Here is a 16,448-nt window from a genome sequence, read left to right on the forward strand (position 1 = left end):
CTGGGACCCCTGGACATAATGAGCCACATGACTGCTTTATGTGTTCAAAACAGAAAGCAAAAGTGACGAGGGCCCCCACTCTTTTAAGGTAAGAAAAAGAGAAAACGTTCACACCAGTGCCTACGTGTGGTGAGGTCCCGGGATCCCTCGCTGGGGTCATGTGAAAGACCAGGCGCCACTGCCCCACCCCTGACTGAGCGGCTCATCCTGGTTCCTGATCCTGGTGCGATAGGGACACTTATCAGGCCTTGTCATCCCTGCTGTGCACTCCGGGCACCGCCCTTGGCAAGCCATGCTGGCTCACTCTGAACCGGGCAGCATAAAAGGGGCTGCGTGGCCCTCTGGGCAGCGACTCCCACGGGCTCCGAACCGGCAGGCTCCCAGCAAGGCTGCGTCCTCTGCATGGCAGACAACAAGCAGGAGACCATGGCAGAAGGTGAGTGGGGGCGCCGAGCCCTTGTCCTGGCTGGCCGCTCTGTCCCCAGACACCTTGGGCATCGCCCAAGCCTGCTCTGTGCTGTATGCATGGCTGAGCTCAGCCTACTCCTTGCCCTGAGGTTGTCATTCGAGGACCGTTTCGGAGTCACCACCATGTGGCATGGATCAGAATTCACCCATGCCCGGCACCTGCCTCCAAAGTCTGGCTTTTTCTTTAAAGCTTTTCTTTTAGTTTTTATCTTTTTTGTACTGAGGATCCAACCTAAGGGCATTTGACCATGGAATCACATGCCCAGCCCCCTCCATTTAAAACACTGTTGGCACAGGGGGTTGGACCAGGGTCTTTGCACTGCTCCCCACCTCCAGCCTCTTCAAGTTGTATTTTTTATATTGAGACTGAATCTCTCTAAGTCACTGAGTTGCCCAGGCCGGGTTCAAAGTTGGGATCCTCCTGCTTCAGCCTCCTAGGGTGCCAGGTGACAGGCGTGGTCACTGAATAGACCGTATGTCTGTCTCTCTGTGGCAGGGTTTGCTCAGTGGCCACCTCCCTTGTGGAGCACTGCATGGTGGGCAGAGTGGCTGCTGGGACACTCGGGGTGAAACCAGGCTGCTCCCGAGGGTGTGCACGTGTGTGCGAGTGAAATGGGGGTCCTCTCTGGAGCTGCTGGTCCACAAGGAGCCAGGCCAAGTCTTGGTCAGCAGGGAGGCCACACTGACCGTGGGGAGGCCTAGGTTTCTCAGGCGTGAAGGACACCGATGCGGTGACTTCTCCAAAGAGCCGAGGCCTCTGTGAGAAGGGGGGCGGGGCCTGCAGCATCGCAGTCTAGGGGCTCTGCAAAGTTCTGGTGCCCCACTCATGCATGTCAGCTGCCTCCTTGCTGGGCACAGATTGGGCTGCTCCCAAGGCTGAAAGTCGAGGACCACACCTCATGGCTACCAGTGTCTGGGTCTTGGGGGAGGCCAGGGGCCCCCTGAGAGGCCCTGCGAGGGCTCATCCCTGTTGCCATCCCTGTCTGTCCTCCATGGAGGCTGGGACCTTGAGGCAGGTGGCAGACAGGGCCGCCGGTGTAGAGAAAGCAGAGCTCACAGGAGAAGAGGAGAACATGCCGCACGGCACTGGGTGTTGGCCAGCGGTCAGTGGTCAGCGAGGCCCATTCTGGAGACAACAGAGGCACTGTGAGGACAGTCGTGGGGTGGGGCAATGTTTCAGAGGAAAACTCAAAACAGAGAGGCAAGGAGATTCACAGAAGGGCTCTGGAAAAGTTTAAAAGACCTGTGTGGCGGCCCAGGATGTGACTCCCAGCACAGCACCTGCCTGGCGAGCACAAGGTTGTGAGTTTGAGTCCTGGTACCAAAAGAAAAAAAAGACTCGTGTGGCAGAAGCTTTAGAGTCAGAAGACAAAGAGGTGTGAAAGTGGCTTCAACCCTGCAAGAAGCAAAAGCTGCCACAGGCGAGGGCACACACCTGGGATCCCAGCAATCTGGGAGGCTGAGGCAGGAGGATTTGAAAGTTTGAGGCTAAATTTAGTGACTCAAAATAAAAAGGGCTGGGAGAGTAGCTTGGTGACCAGGGATTGGTGACCTGGGTCGAATCCCCAGTGCCAAAGAAGAAGGAAGAGGAAGAGAAGCTATTCTGAGGTACAACTTAGCCATCTGGAAACAAAAGTACAAGGTCCAGGGCTGCGGCTCAGGGTGTCGGCTGTGGCCTTGGACTGGGGAGCCCCTGGGCGTCCATCTCCCCGCTTCACACCTCCTTCTGGGTGCTCCCCCACCTGCTGGGCCAGGGATAGTGCAGTCTCCTCCCTGCCACCCAGGGCCGAGGGATGGAGAACTCCAGCTCCTGGAGTCTCAGTCCAGAGGAAGGACAGGGACCCAGGGTCCTCAGGAAGGCTCCTCTTCCACCCCCTGCCCCAGCAGAGCTGCAGATCCGCCGCGTGGACTTCATGAGGCGTGACAACACCGCGGCCCACCACACGGCTGAGTTCCAGACACCTGCCCTGGTGCTGCGGCGGGGACAGGCGTTCACCCTGCGGCTGAAGCTGAACCAGCGGCTCCGGTCCCAGCAGGACACCCTGACTCTGCAGTTTAGCATGGGTGAGGCTCGGCCTCCTCTACGGCCTAGAGTAGTGACCCCAAGGTGGCCCTGTATGGCTGGGCCAAGCTCAGAGTGCCTGTGCCTCCCTGGCCTTAGTTTCCCCATCGGGAGGCCCGAGGGTCATGAGCGCCCCATCCTTAGGGATCCAAGTGTTTGGCCCAGCAGGGCAGAGGCTGGGGAGGGAAGCAGCCCCCAGTTGCTTGGGAGAAATCTGGAAGCTTCTAGAGTTGAATCACAGGCTGTGGTGGGGTATGGTGGCTCCCAGCATCCTGGGAGGCTGAGGCAGGAGGATTGCAAGCTCAAACCCAGCTAGGGCATCTTGGCACCTGAGTGACCCTATCTCAGGACAAATGCCCAGCTTTAGGAGGAAGGATGATGGGAATCAGCTCGTCCATGGTGAGTCAGAAAGGCAGCAGACAAGGAGACCCAGATGGCCAGGCCCGAGGAGGTAAGGGGCGCGGAGCAGGCCCAAGCCGTCCTCCCTGCTTGCTGTCTGCAGGCCGGCAGCCTTGCGTGTCCAAGCACACCCTGATCTCGCTGGACCTGCCGTCGTCTGCCAGCTGCCACGGCTGGAAGGCCAGCATCCGAAGCGAGGCAGGCTTGGAGGTGAGGCTGGGCCGGCACCTGGTGGGTGGCTGAGCCCCTCCGCCCCTGCACCACCAAGCCTCCCTCTGTCAGTGTCTGCCTGCAGAAGGCTCCTCAATGGCTGCTGCCTGGTGCAGGCGGTGCAGGCCTGAACCCACAGGGCTTGCTTTTTGCACTTTAGGGGTGGCGGGGTGTAGGCTTTGTCACAGGCCGTCCTCAGGGGGCTGCGGTCAGCTGTCTTAGCCACGTTTCTGGTTTTTGTTCTTTGAGGTTTTATTTGGGGGATGGTTGTGGGTGAGGCAGGGTCTTTCTATGTAGCCCAGGCTGGCCTTGATGTGACCCAGTCCTCCTGCATCAGCCTCCCCATGTGTGAGCATGCCCAGCATGGATTATTATGGTGATCTCAGTGTGTCGCCCTCATATTTCTGCCACCATCTGTCCCAGAGGACTGGGTACCAGCCTGGGACACTGGAGCAATGACCAGGGTCTCTGCAGGGCTGGGGGGACTCACCCGGCCTGAGGGTTCTGTTTCTCAGAGAGCAGCCATCTCCCTTTCCTGACCGCCCAGCCTGGCTGGGCTCCAGCCAGCAGTGACCCCTGGACCCAGGCAGCCGGGCAGCTGGAGGGGAATGGGGTGAGGGGGTGAACCCTGAGGCTGCCCGGGATGCGCTGGAGCCTCCTGCTCGGCCCTGCCGCTATCCTGGGTCTGCGCTCTGGTGGCTGGGCCATGCCTGGGTGACCTCACCAGAGTGTGAGTGGTGGAGGGACACCCATGTGGCCATGCTCCCCAGGTGGTCATCGCCGTCACCAGTGCCCCTAATGCCATTGTGGGACTGTATTCCTTGGAGTTGAAGAGCGGGCGGCACCTGCTCAAGCCAGAGGACAGCATGGTATACTTGCTCTTCAACCCATGGTGCCCAGGTGAGATGGGGAACGTGGGGACTCAGGGATGCAGCCATGGGCCGCTGGGGTTGCGGTTGGCGGGGTGATGCACCCTGGCTGGGGAAGGTGACTGGGCAAACCCTGGTGCAGACGTCTCTACGCTCAGTCTTGTCTGCTGGCCACTCTGTCCCCACCTCTGCCTCCCACGCTGGTCACTGTCTGGCCTGTGCCAGATGTGCAGGGAACAGTGACCACATCCTTCACCCTCCCTCCAGAGGATGCCGTCTTCCTGCCCTCCGAGGAGGACCGGGCTGAGTACGTCCTTAGCGACACGGGCTACGTGTACATGGGCTCCTTCCGGCAGGTCAAGGAGAAGCCCTGGAACTTCGGCCAGGTAGCGTGGCCCCAGTGGGCAGGGGTGAGTGCTGGGAGAGGCTGGGGCAAGGCAGGCGGTGTCACCCATGGCGGTCCTGAGAATCACCCCACCCCACCCCATCTGGCCCCCACTTTCTTTTTCATTTTTTTCGGTTTTTATTTTTTGTCTGTTTTGAGACACCATCTCAACACATAGCCCAGGCTGGCCTTGACCTCACAGCAGAGGTCCTCTTGCCTCAGCCTCCCCAGTGCTTGGGTTACAGCAATGTACCACCATGCCTGGCAATCATCATTTCTTTTTACTTTGAGACAGGGTCTTGCTGAGTTACCCAGAATGGCCTTGAACTTGCAGTCTTCCTGCCTCGGCCTCCTTAATAGCTAAGATTACAAGCGTGTGCTGCTGTGCCCAGCTGTGTACTTGCCTTCGATGGCTGCACCCACAGGCGGTTTCCCAGCAGCGGTGGGAAGGGCAGGCTGGCAGCATGCATGGACAGAATACCCATGATTCTCTTCCTCCCTGGGCAGTTTGAGAAGAACGTCCTGGACTGCTGCATCTTCCTGATGACCCAGAGCTACCTGAAGACCATGGACATGCGGGACCCTGTGATGGTGGGGAGGAACATGGGAGCCATGGTAGGTGTGGGAGGGAAAATGGGTGGGAGCAGGGGCAGGTGGGGTTTCCAGGCCCCACTGGACCTGGAGCTGGGGCAGCATATGGGGACTGCCATGGGCCAAACCCCAGCCTTAGGTTTGCTTCTCTGAGCCTCACTTTTCTCACTGTGAATTGGTGTCAGCATGTGAATCCTGTCCTGGGGCCAATCGGGGTGAGCCTGTGGCTGTGGCTCCCATGGGAACTTTCAGGTTTCAGGGTGTCATGGAAAACCCCATTTCCTGGAACCCTATCCTAGGCAAGTGGATTTCAGGTCACCTTGGGCCGGTAGGTGCCCAGAAGTCAGTTTCCCAGAGTGCAGCTTGAAAGTGGCTGGTCTCAGGAGCTTTCTATACACCCCACTGGTAAGGAGGCCATGCCTATAGTCCCAGGATTTTGGAGGCTGAGGCAGGAGGACTGCAGCAAGTTGGAGGCCAGCCTGAACTACATAGTGAGACCTTGTCTCAAAAACAACAACAAAAGGGGCTGGGGATTTAGCATAGTGGCATAAGTGCCTGCCTTGCAAGCAGGCAGTCGTGAGTTCGATCCCTGGTACCGATAAAAAATGAAAAAGACAAAACAACAACAACAACAACAAAAAAAACCCAAAGGCCTATTTTTCAAAGCATCTAACACAAGGAGAGGTGGAGCGCTGCTTTATGTTTATGTTTGATGTTTTTGCAAAGCTCTCTGTGGCCTGTAGAATCAGTGAAATTCCCTGTCTGCTGGGATCGCAGGACAGGAAACAAAAGAAGGAAACCTGGCCTCACGGGGATGTGTAGAGCGAAAGGCAGGAGCGCGTGTCCACAGCCCTGTCAGGGACTGCGAAATACTGTTACTGCAGCCATGTTCAACCCATGGGGATTCATTTTTTTTTTTTTTTTTTTTGAGATAAGGTTTCTCTGGAGCCCAGGCTGGCCTTGAACTCACTGCCACCCTCCAACCGCAGGGCACAGCTTTTTAATTTAAGGTGATTTTTGTGCGTGGGAGGCACTGAAATCTGGCCAAAGTGTGGGCACTGGGGCCATTCCCAGTCTGCCTGTGCCGCACACCCACTCACAATAGCTGTGCAGGCGACAGCACCTGGGGTCACTGAGCCCGGATCTCTGTGCCCCTGGGCCTGCTGTCTGCTGTCCCTGGCTGAGCTTGCCACCTGTAGCTGGTGGCAGATGCACCTGGGCCGGGAGTTCTCAGGTGCAGGCTGGGTGACCCGGCCCGCGGGTCAATCCGGATCCTCAGGGCAGTTTCCTGGAGAAGGAATGGGGATTAACACAGATAGAGAGACGGAGACAAGTCGAGAGAATCCGATCAAGCCTCATTTATTGATAAAGTGGTTGCTGCTTTTATAGGGCAGGGGTGGGCTGGTGGGACAGGAAGAGGCTATGGGGTGATCTCTGATGGGTCATCGTCACGTCCGTGTACGTGACGTGAGTAGGAGAGGATTATGGTTAATGTAGGTGCATTATGTGCCCGTATGAGGGAGAGGCGAGGAGACAGCAGCAGGGCGGTCGCACCGCTCCCTACAGCTGGGGCCTGTGCTGGGCACACAATGGGATCTCAAGCAGTGGGGCCCTGTTCTCTGACCGCCTGCCGCGTGCCCCAAGCCCTTGGTGCCTCCTGCTCTACCAGGCCTCGGCCAAGTGAGGGGTCTGGGGTCCAGGGTGCAGGCAGCACCAGGCTGCGACCCTGTGCCTCTATAGGTGCTGTGGTGCCATCACCTAGGGGCATGGGGCTCATGCTGCCTGGTGCCCAGCAGCCTCCTCCTGGTGGCTCTTGTGGGCACTAAGTTTGGGAAGCAGGAGAGCAGCAAGCTCAATCTGGGGACCAGAAACCAGGCTGCAGGCCTCAAGCCAGTTCCCTGATACCAGCCGCATGCCCACTACACCGGCCTGGCACTGTGCTTCACTGCTGGAGTCACCTCCAAACCAGACTCCGAAGATGAGGCCCCCAGTGTGGAGCCTCTGAACCCCAGGTGGTTTTGGTGGCCTTGACTGGAGGCGTCACCCCTTTCACACAGGTCTGCTGGGCCACTGTGGGTTTCTGACCAGCAGGCAGAGACTGAGGTGGGGCTGCTCGGAGGGACAGCCCACCCCACAAGGGACAGATGCAACAGCCAACACATGTATGGCTACAGCTGTGTAACAAGTCACCCAGACCCAGACACAGTTTTGGAAGTAATGTTGTTGTACCATGGGGCTCCAGGAGCTCCGAATCCCTTTGTAGCAGCCTCAGGTCTCCTTGGGAGGAGGGAGAGAGAAAGGGATGCACAGGGCTTGGTTGAGGGATGCCCCTTCTGCCATATTTATGGGCTCAGCAGGGAGTGGCTGGGTGCAGGGAGAGGATTCTGCCTGGCTGTGGTCAGTCCTGTGAGCGTTCTTTGAGGACCTCTGAGGCCTGCGTGTCCTGTGAGCCCCCAGGACCCCCTAGGCAGGTGGGGAGCAGAGAGGGGCCTGGGATGGCTGGGCGGGTGTGAGACCCCACGGCCAGGCTGCTCTATCGTCTCTGCGCCTTCTCCTGCTTCTCTGGTCTCCAGGTGGGGCTGTGACCTGTGAGTCCCGAGAGGCCGGGGCCACATTGCCGGGTACCCAGTTGGCGCCTCGTGAATAGAAATTGCACGAACAACGGGCCAGGAATCAGATGAGGCCATGTCTTTATCACTTCAGCTTGTAATTTTTAAATTTAAATAAAAATTTTTTTTGGTCTTTGTGAGACAGAGGCTCACTATGCAGTTCGGGTGTCCTTGAGCTCACTTTGTAGCCCAGGCTGGTCTTGAACTTTCAGTGATCCTCCTGTTTCAGCCTCCTGAGTGCTGGGATCACAGGTGTGCGCCACTGTGTCCAGTTTTACCCCTTCACTTGTAAACACTGATGCACAGGGCCATGCAGCTTGCAGAGGAGCTTGGTGTTGTGCACAGGCCAGGAGGCGGCTGTGGTCGCCGAGACGTTGTTGTCTTGGGTTTTCAGAGGGCCGCTCTGGCCTGTTTGTAGCACAGCCTCCTTGGAGTTACACTGAAGAACCAGCCTAGGGTCCTCAACTGACTTTTCCAGAGCCGAGTAGAGAAGCCCAGGCACAGTGTGTGCCTGGGGAGGGTGCTATGTGCTGCCTGCTTCGTATTTTGTTTTGCTCTATTTTTGTGGTACCTGGGGATTTGTACCCGGGCCTTCACACTGAGCTTTTAAAATTTCTAATGTTGAAACAGGGTCTCTCCAAGTTCCCAGTGCTGGGGTGCAGTAGTGGACCTGCTCTGGGAGAACTGTGGGTTTTTAAGCAGAGAGTGCGTCCCACTTGCCCGGGACTAGGAGGGGCTCTTGGGGCACTGCTTTCTCTCTGGTTTTAATTAAGTTGCTGGGTATGGTGTCATCTTGGCACTCAGAAGGCTGAGGCCAGGAGGATGGCTATGAGTTCAAGGCCAGCCTGTACTACATTCTAAGGCCCTATCTCTCAAACCGTGGCCCCTCAAATCGAGTGGCAGGAACAGTCTGAGGCTCTGCCAGGTGGGGAGAGATGCAGGCCATGGACAGTGAGTTTAGAAGCAGAAGAGTGTGTGGCTGGCCCAGGCTTTTCCAGGTTAGAGCAGGGCATTGTCATGAACAGCATTTTACAGAGGAGGAAATGGAGGCGCAGACAGCACAGCCTCGGCTCATGCGTCGGGCACACTCCTCGGGGCCCACTGGCCAGGCCATATCCTGTGCTGTCCACTCTGGGGCCTCTGACTGCTCTTCTCCCGGCAGATTAACTCCCAGAACAAGGATGGCGTGCTGGTGGGGAACTGGACCGGGGAATACCAGGGTGGCATGGCGCCCTACCTGTGGACAGGCAGTGTGCCCATCCTGCAGCGCTACTATAGCACCAGGGAACCCGTGTCCTTTGGCCAGTGCTGGGTCTTCGCGGGCGTCCTGACCACTGGTAGGTGAAGCTGTAGCAGGATGGAGGTGCGGGTCCCTGCAGTGGCTGATGCCCCGCCCCCCTGCAGTACTGCGGGCGCTGGGGATCCCCGCACGTCCGGTGACTGTCTTCGACTCTGCCCACGACACGGAGGAGAACCTCACGCTGGATGTGTACGTTAATGAGATGGGCAAGACGGTGCCCAACAAGACGGACGACTCCATCTGGTAGGGCCCCCCTTGCCCCGCCCACTCCTAGTCTTCTAGTCCTGGCCGGAACCCTGCACCCCACCCACCCCACCCCAGATGCTGTTCTGTGCCAAGGTGCCCCACTGCTATGAGTTTGATCCCTTGTACCACACACACACACAAAATGCAGACCACTGCACACCTTTAATCCCAGCTCTCTGGGAGGCTGAGGCAGGAGGATCCAAGTTTGAGCCCAGCCTGGGTGACTCAGCAAAACCTTGACTCAAAAAATAAAAAGGGGCTGGGGAGGGCAGGACTGGGAAAGAAACAGAAAGAACTCTTCCTGAGCTGCTGGGCCCAAGATTGGGCCTGCAGACATGAAGACCAGAGAGTCCGCAGGGAATCTGCATGCCATCCCAGGAGACCACCCTGCAACTGCCTCCCATGGCAGCACAAAGCTCTGCCACCTTTGCTCTCAGAGCACATGGCCCCTTGCAAGCTGAAAGTGACCAGAGGAGGGGACATGGGAAAGTCAGGCCCAGAGCATCCTTGGGCCGGATGGGAGAGCTGGCCACGGCTGCTGTGAAATCCTAGTGTGTGTGCCAGGAGGAGAAAAGGAAGGGAGAAAAGGAAACAGGCGGAAAGGAGGCAGCAAGACAGGCTCCTGCAGCCAGGCATGGCGGCTCAGGACTGCACTTCCCACCAGGAGGCTGAGGTGGGAGGTGGCTGCAAGTTTGAAACTGGCCTGGGCTACACAGTGAGACCCTGCCCCCAAAACAAAAAACCCGGGTCTCATCCAGACGGGGATCTGTCTAGAGAACTGGCTGGTATGGTGGTCAGGTGAACTGATCCACACCAGCATTGTGATGGGCGGTGTGCACAGTTCCTGGAGTCTGCTGAGCCTGCCCTGCCTGCTTGCCCCAGCTCCATGCTGGTGACCAAGCTGCCCCTGACCATCCCCGCTTGGCCAGGAACTTCCATGTGTGGACTGAGGCCTGGATGAAGCGCATGGACCTGCCCCCGGGGAACGATGGTTGGCAGGTGGTGGATGGCACCCCACAGGAGCTCAGCCAGGGTGAGGCCGGGCCTGGGGGGTGGGTGGGGTGTTGCGGTGCATTTCCGGGGTGCAGCGGCCACTATGTGGCCCGCACTGGCCCCGGATGTGGCCCGAAAGGCTGGGCCCACTGCTGTCTCCCACTCCGTCTCCAGGGCTCTACTGCTGTGGGCCGTCGCCAGTGGCCGCTGTCCGCAAGGGCAACATCTTCATGGGCTACGACACCAAATTCGTGTACTCGGAGGTGAACGCCGACAAGCTGGTGTGGCTGGTGCGTTCGGTGGATGGGCGTGAGAAGGTCAGCCTGCTCTCGGTGGAGACCATGAGCATCGGCAAGAACATCAGCACCAAGGCGGCCGGCCAGGACCGGCGCAGCGACATCACACACCAGTACAAGTTCCCTGAGGGTAGGTAGGCAGGGGGCCCGGGGAAACCTTGTGGACGGAGGTGGTGCACACCTGCCAACCTGGCACTGTGGGAGGCTGAGGCAGGAGGATGTGCGACCAACTTAGTGAGCGCCTGTCTCAGAAGAAAAAGCAAAATGGGCTGGGGATGGAGCTCAGTACGAGGGCCTTGGGTCCAATCCCCAACACAGAAAAGAAACCAATTCTTATTTGAGAGCGTGGCAGCGTCTGACGGCAGAGTCCCCGGCCAGGACGCTCTGTCCCAGCCTAGGCCCCTGTGGCCTGGAGGCCCCTGCTTCCCACACGTGGCGTGGTCTGGAGACAAGCAGCACCTTACAGAGCGCAGTGGAGCAGGAGCAGCAAACCTGCAGCAGGAAGCCAGCGAGGCAGGACGGAGCCAGCCGAGCTGCCCTTCTTATCACCAACACTCCTGCTTTGCAAAGCTGCTGGGACCTTTATCTGTGTCCTCTCTCCAGGGAGCTGCTGCCCTCATGGTGCCTTGAGCATATTTATTTATTTCTGAGATAGGATCTCACTCTGTAGCTCAGGCTGGCCTCAAACTCAGGGGATCCCCCTGCCTCAGCCTCCCGAGTACTAAGATCACACGTGTGTACCACCACGCCCGGCTCGTTGAGTGTATTTAACAGAGCTCATGTCGAGGTTTTGTCTCACAGGTCCCATCCAGGCTCCTTTGGGGAGAGTTTCTGCTTTTTCTGTTTTTGGAGGTGCTGGAGATGGAACCAGAGCCTCTCGTGGGCTAAGCAAGCACTGATCACAAAGTCAGCCCACCTCTTGTCTTATTCTGAGACTGTCTTGCAGAATCACCCAGGCTGGGTGCTAACTTGTGACCTGCCTGCCTCAGCCTCCTAGCGTGGTGGGGTCACAGGCGGGGACTGCCCTGCCTGGCTCTCAGGGGTGTTTCTTGTTTCTCCTGATTGGTGTTTTTCCTCCGTGTGTTGCTGCAGTTTGATGCTTTGAGTATACTGTGATTTCTCACTGAAAGCTGCTTCTAATGAGTACAGTGGGGAAGCTCATGCTGCTGTAGGTTGGGGCCTCCAGGTCATTAGGTGAGGGCTGTCACTTCTCAGGGGCTCTGCAGACCCCGGGCCCAGGGAGTCTGGCTGGCCCCGAACCCAGGCTATGTCTCCTCTTCAGCTCTTCCTTTAAGCTTTTGGTCAGTCGAGTTACTGCTGCCTCGGGGGGCTGCGGTGCTCAGTGGTCACTGCCCTCAAATGTACCAGGGAAAATGTGGTCTGCGAGGCATGTGCTCTGAGCCAGGTCAGATAAAGACGCCGCTCTGGGGACTGTGGTTTCCAGGGAGCTGAGGCCCAGGTCAGTAAAGACAGTTCACTCCCTGGCCACTGGGCTGCAGCCCTGGAGGATGAAGAGGAGAGAAGAGAGGGCAAGGGAGGAGGAGGAGAGAGGCGGGGCCCCTGGCTTTCATTCTCCTGAGGTTGAGGCTGCTTTTTCTCCTCGGTGGAGGCTGCTCAGAGGGTCGCCAGCCTTTAGTTGATTTCAGGAATTCAGAGATAGCTAATTTTAATCATGTCTGCCAATTTCCCAGCACTTTCTCGGTGTGGCCAAGTCTTGAGTCTCCCTTCCACTCTGAAGGACGGGCCAGGGACACCTCTGGGGCAGGCCTGGAGTCCAGCCCCCGCAAGAGCAGCTGGCATGCTCAGGGGGCTGCTGTGTGTTGCACAGGCTCCGCGGAGGAGAGGGAGGTCATGGACCACGCCTTCTCACTGCTCAGCTTTAAGCGTGAGCACACGATCCCCACCAAGGAGAACCTGCTGGAGCTGCTGGTGCAGGAGGAGCCGGTGGTGATGGGTGACCCCCTCAACTTTTCGGTGACACTCCGGAGGAAGGCCGCCACTCCCCAGACGATCACCTTCTCGGGCTCCTTCGACCTGCAGTCCTACACTGGCAGGCAGCTGGCACACCTGGGTGTGGTGCAGAAGACCGTGCAGGTTCAAGAACAAGGTATTGGAAGCAGGGCAGAGGCCTGGCCTGGGACGGGCAGGATCCCCACCTGAGACCCCTGTCCTCTCTGCAGTCTGTGCACTAGCAAACAGGTATGTGTGTGTATAAAACCAACACACATTTCTCAAGGTCCCCCTTTGGGGGTTCCAGGAGACCCAGGACCTTCGGGATAAGTATTTTCTAGCCAGGGATGGGGATGCATGGCCATAACCCCATTCTGGGAAGCTGAGGCAGGAGGACTACAAGCGGCAGGCAGCCTGGGCAACTTAGTGAGACCCTGTCCCAAAATACAGTAAGAAAGGCTGGGGACACAGTGAAGGACTCCTCGAGTCCAGCCCCTGAGAAGTGTCTCTTGGGGTAAGACCTCACCCCAAACTCCACTGTCACCTGAGGGTTTGCATGTTTGGAGCACAGTGCTGAGGGAGTGGACACTCGGCAGCTGGGGACATCTGTCCCTGGAGTACTGACCACACCAGGAGTCCCAAGCTGAGCCCAACTTCTTACTTCATGGAGAGGGGGTCAGAGCCAATCTCACCCTGTGCTTGATGACAAATGTCACCTCTCTCCCACTGCATGGCTCCTTGGCAGTGTCCAGCGTGGTCCTGACCTGGGAAGCCAGCACCTACACTGGCAGCCTCGACGCCTACGAGGATGAGCCAGTCATCAAAGGGTACATCATGGCCGAGGTCATGGAGACCAACGAGACCATAGCCACAGAGGTGTCGCTGTTCTTCCAGTACCCACAGCTCACCTTAGAGGTGAGCTGGCAGCCTGGGGCAGGAGGGCTGAGCTGGGCTCTGGTGGGGGATGCAGGGGTGTCATCCAGAGTGTCACCTGGCAGCTGTGGCATGGATGGTGGTCAGCGACGTGGCAGTGGTGGCCTACTAGCTCAGCTGCGGAGGCTGGAGTGCTTGCTGGGCCCAGGATGAGGAATGGGGTTCCCCCCTGAAGAGGTGGTGGGGAGCCTCTGCTGTGACTTAGTGGTCCCCATGCCTGGCATGTCTTGGGGTCAGAACCGCCCCCTTAGCCTGGCCCTCTGTGAGCTCAGCCCATGTTGTTTTGCTGAGAAGCCTTCATGGCCCCAAGGGTGTACTGGATGCTGGGTGCCCGGATGAAGGTCACAGCACCAGATCAGGCCGGATGACAGAGGAAGAGGCAGGGTGGGATGCCACCTAGGTGTCCAGGAAGAGGTGGCACAGCTCCCAGACCCAGGCTCTGATGGATGATGGGCAGGGCTTGGGGACGGCTTTATCTTTGGGCTGCTCTGAGGGTGTCTTGGCTTGAGGAGCACACACAGGAGCTGAGCCCTGGAAGCCAGGTGAGGGTGCCGAAGTTTTTTATTTTGGTGAGGAGGGGTCCTAATGAAGGCTGGAAGAGGTCAGGCTAGGACCTCTGGCTGCCAGGGGACTCTCTGGTTTTAATTCCCTTAAGAAAATACCTGGCCAGGTATGGTGGTGCATACCTGTCATTCCAGCACCCAGGAGGCTGAGGCAAGAGGATCTCTGTGAGCCTAAGGTCAGCCTGGGCTACACAGTGAGACCCTGTTTCAGAAAGTGAATAAATGAATGGATGAACAGAAAGTCTGACAGAGCTCAGGATGTCAGGCTGTGGATACAGACAGAGTTGCCGATGATACCAGAAGCTGGGACAGGTGTGAGTGGCAGAGATTCTGCAGGGAGCTCAGGGCTGGGGGAGCCTGACTGCAGAGATGAGGTCATGGGTCTTGACTCGCATTGCCACTCTGCCGGCTATGACCCCGCATCTCCCTCCCGCAGCTGCCCAACACTGGCAGGATGGGCCAGGCACTCGTCGGCACCTGTGTCTTCAGGAACTCCCTGCTGATTCCGCTCACAGGCGTCAGGTTCTCCGTGGAGAGCTTGGGCCTCTCCTCCTCGCAGAGCATTGAGCATGGGTGAGTGTGGAGCCCTGGCGGGCGGGCAGTGTCCCGGGTACCGTGGCAGTGCCCCTGCTTCCCCAGGAGGTCGGGGGCCACTGCCGCTCTGTGAATAGACGAGCGGACCTCTCCACACGCTGCCTGCTCGCATCTTGTTTCTCCTGGTGAGTCACGCCTCCCTTCACATAGTAATTTGATGTCTTATGCTGCAGTGTTAAATTATCACCGGGACCGTTCATCACAGTCAACCTTCTTTTTCCATGCTGGGGATCGAACCCGGAGCTCTTCCAGAGCCACACTGCCGGGGCTCCAGACTCAACCTTTCTTCCTTCTTTCCTTCCTTTCTCTTTTCTTTCAACACTTACCTTTAGAACTTTAAAAAATTTAGCTCCATTAAAATTTTAGCCAGGCATGGTGGCCTGAGCCTATAATCCCAGCACTCAGGAGGCTGAGGCAGGAGGATCACCATGATTTCGAGGCCAACAGTGGGCTACACAGTGAGTTGCAGGCCAGCCTGAATTGCATAGTGAGATCCTGTCTCACAAAATTAAAACGAAATAAAACAAAACCTGCCGTTCCTGAGTTTGGGGACACAGCTTCTCCAGCACTGTCAGTCAGCCCCGTGTCTTGGCTTTCTGGGCCCTGGGTGCTCTCTTCATCCTCTTTCATCGAAGCAGATGTCAGGGAGGCAAATTACCACCCCCAACTTTCTGTCCAAGGAACTTCTAGGTTCTTCCCACCATAGCCTTTGAAAATTGTCTGGTGCAGGCTGCTCTTGTAGTCAGGCTGCTTTTCAGGGCACGGGAGGGTTTGTGCACTGGCAGAGCCTGGGCACCCTGCTGGTCTGCACACCTAGCCTTACAGGGGTGAACGCTGACTGCTGGCAGCCAGGGTCCAGGGCTTCTGAGGCCAGGCCTGGGGCCTGGGCTCCTAGTCTTCCTTTCCAGGTGTCCACAGCTAATTATCTGTCTCAACCTTGCAGTACGGTGGCGCCTGGTGAGACCGTGCAGTCCCAGATAAGCTGCACCCCGGTGAGGTTGGGGCTCCGGAAGGTCATTGTCAAGCTGAGCTCCCAGCAGGTGAAGGAGGTCCACGCGGAGAAGGTGGTGCTCGTCACCCCGTAGCTGCTGCATGCGGGCATGGGCAGGCACCCCAGGCTCGGCCGCGCTTTCAGCACTTCCTCTGCAGACTTAGCTGTAGATCACACACGCTCACGCACCCATGCACGCACACATGTATGTAAGCACGCATCCACTCATTCAAGCATGCAAGAGCGGAGTCGGAGCCGGGGGGCAAGAGAGAGGCATTCAAGGCAGCCACACCTGCTTAGCCCCAGACCCCAGGCCCAGCCCCAGAATTCCCGGCGCATGGCCTCCGAAAGCAGTGCCACGGCATCGAGATTCAGCACCCAGTGCCCAGGGCCAGCTGTGCCCCCAGAGCTGTCCCTTTGAGCCTTGGGTTTGCCAGGGCCCGAGGTGCATGCTCCAGGATCCCACTGGAGACCCTGGGGCCAACTCTGCAGAGCCACCCTGGGACAGCCCGGAGTGGGGACAGGCAGGAGGCCAGCACCCTGGATCGGGCCCCTTCTTGCCGCCCACTGCTTCCCTCTCCTCCACCTCCCAGCTGCTTCCCCTGATCGCCGCCTTTGATTAAACTCCGACTGCTGCAGGATAACCAGCTGGTCCCGAGTCACTGTTCTTTATGCCACTGAGCTGCTGGGCATCCCCGGGGAACTGTGTCAAGCACCCCAGGTCTGGGCTCCCACCCTGTGGGCTCACTGAGGGGCTGTTTGCCGCCAACCCAGGTTACTCTGTGTCATTCTGAGGACATGTGGGTGGGGTACCTGTCTCCTCCCCTTGCTGGCTCCCTGGTTGAGAACCCCAATCCTGATGGCCCTCACCCCAGAGGTCCACTCCACTGGGTGAACCATACTCGGTCAGCAGGGTCCAAGGGGACTGCCCCCACACGGGAGCTGTACATGGAACCACCAGGTCAGTGCAGCATGTGGGCCCCAAGGGG

The 16,448-nt window shown here is 58.1% G+C and overlaps 1 protein-coding gene across 2 annotated transcripts; it reads left to right on the forward strand.

Annotated features, from left to right (window-relative positions):
• Positions 1 to 256: 256 nt before the first annotated feature.
• Positions 257 to 16,103, forward strand: Tgm4 (transglutaminase 4). Of its 2 annotated transcripts, none has more exons than XM_063261026.1 (14): positions 257 to 436; positions 2,353 to 2,532; positions 3,033 to 3,139; positions 3,910 to 4,039; positions 4,276 to 4,394; positions 4,901 to 5,008; positions 8,756 to 8,930; positions 8,998 to 9,136; positions 10,069 to 10,172; positions 10,307 to 10,558; positions 12,257 to 12,535; positions 13,124 to 13,293; positions 14,311 to 14,447; positions 15,412 to 16,103. In XM_063261026.1, exons 1-14 carry the CDS (start codon positions 403 to 405, stop codon positions 15,551 to 15,553), a joined length of 2,076 nt encoding a protein of 691 aa, XP_063117096.1. In that variant the 5' UTR covers positions 257 to 402; the 3' UTR covers positions 15,554 to 16,103. The 2 variants fall into 2 exon arrangements, with proteins under 2 accessions (XP_063117096.1, XP_013015508.1); XM_013160054.3 differs by having other exon boundaries at positions 258 to 436; positions 2,356 to 2,532.
• The last annotated feature ends 345 nt before the right edge of the window (positions 16,104 to 16,448 follow it).

The sequence above is a fragment of the Cavia porcellus genome, unplaced genomic scaffold (genome assembly GCF_034190915.1).
Source record: "Cavia porcellus strain 051 isolate PalLab524CR breed Dunkin Hartley unplaced genomic scaffold, mCavPor4.1 scaffold_14, whole genome shotgun sequence".
Taxonomy (NCBI): Eukaryota; Metazoa; Chordata; class Mammalia; order Rodentia; family Caviidae; genus Cavia; species Cavia porcellus.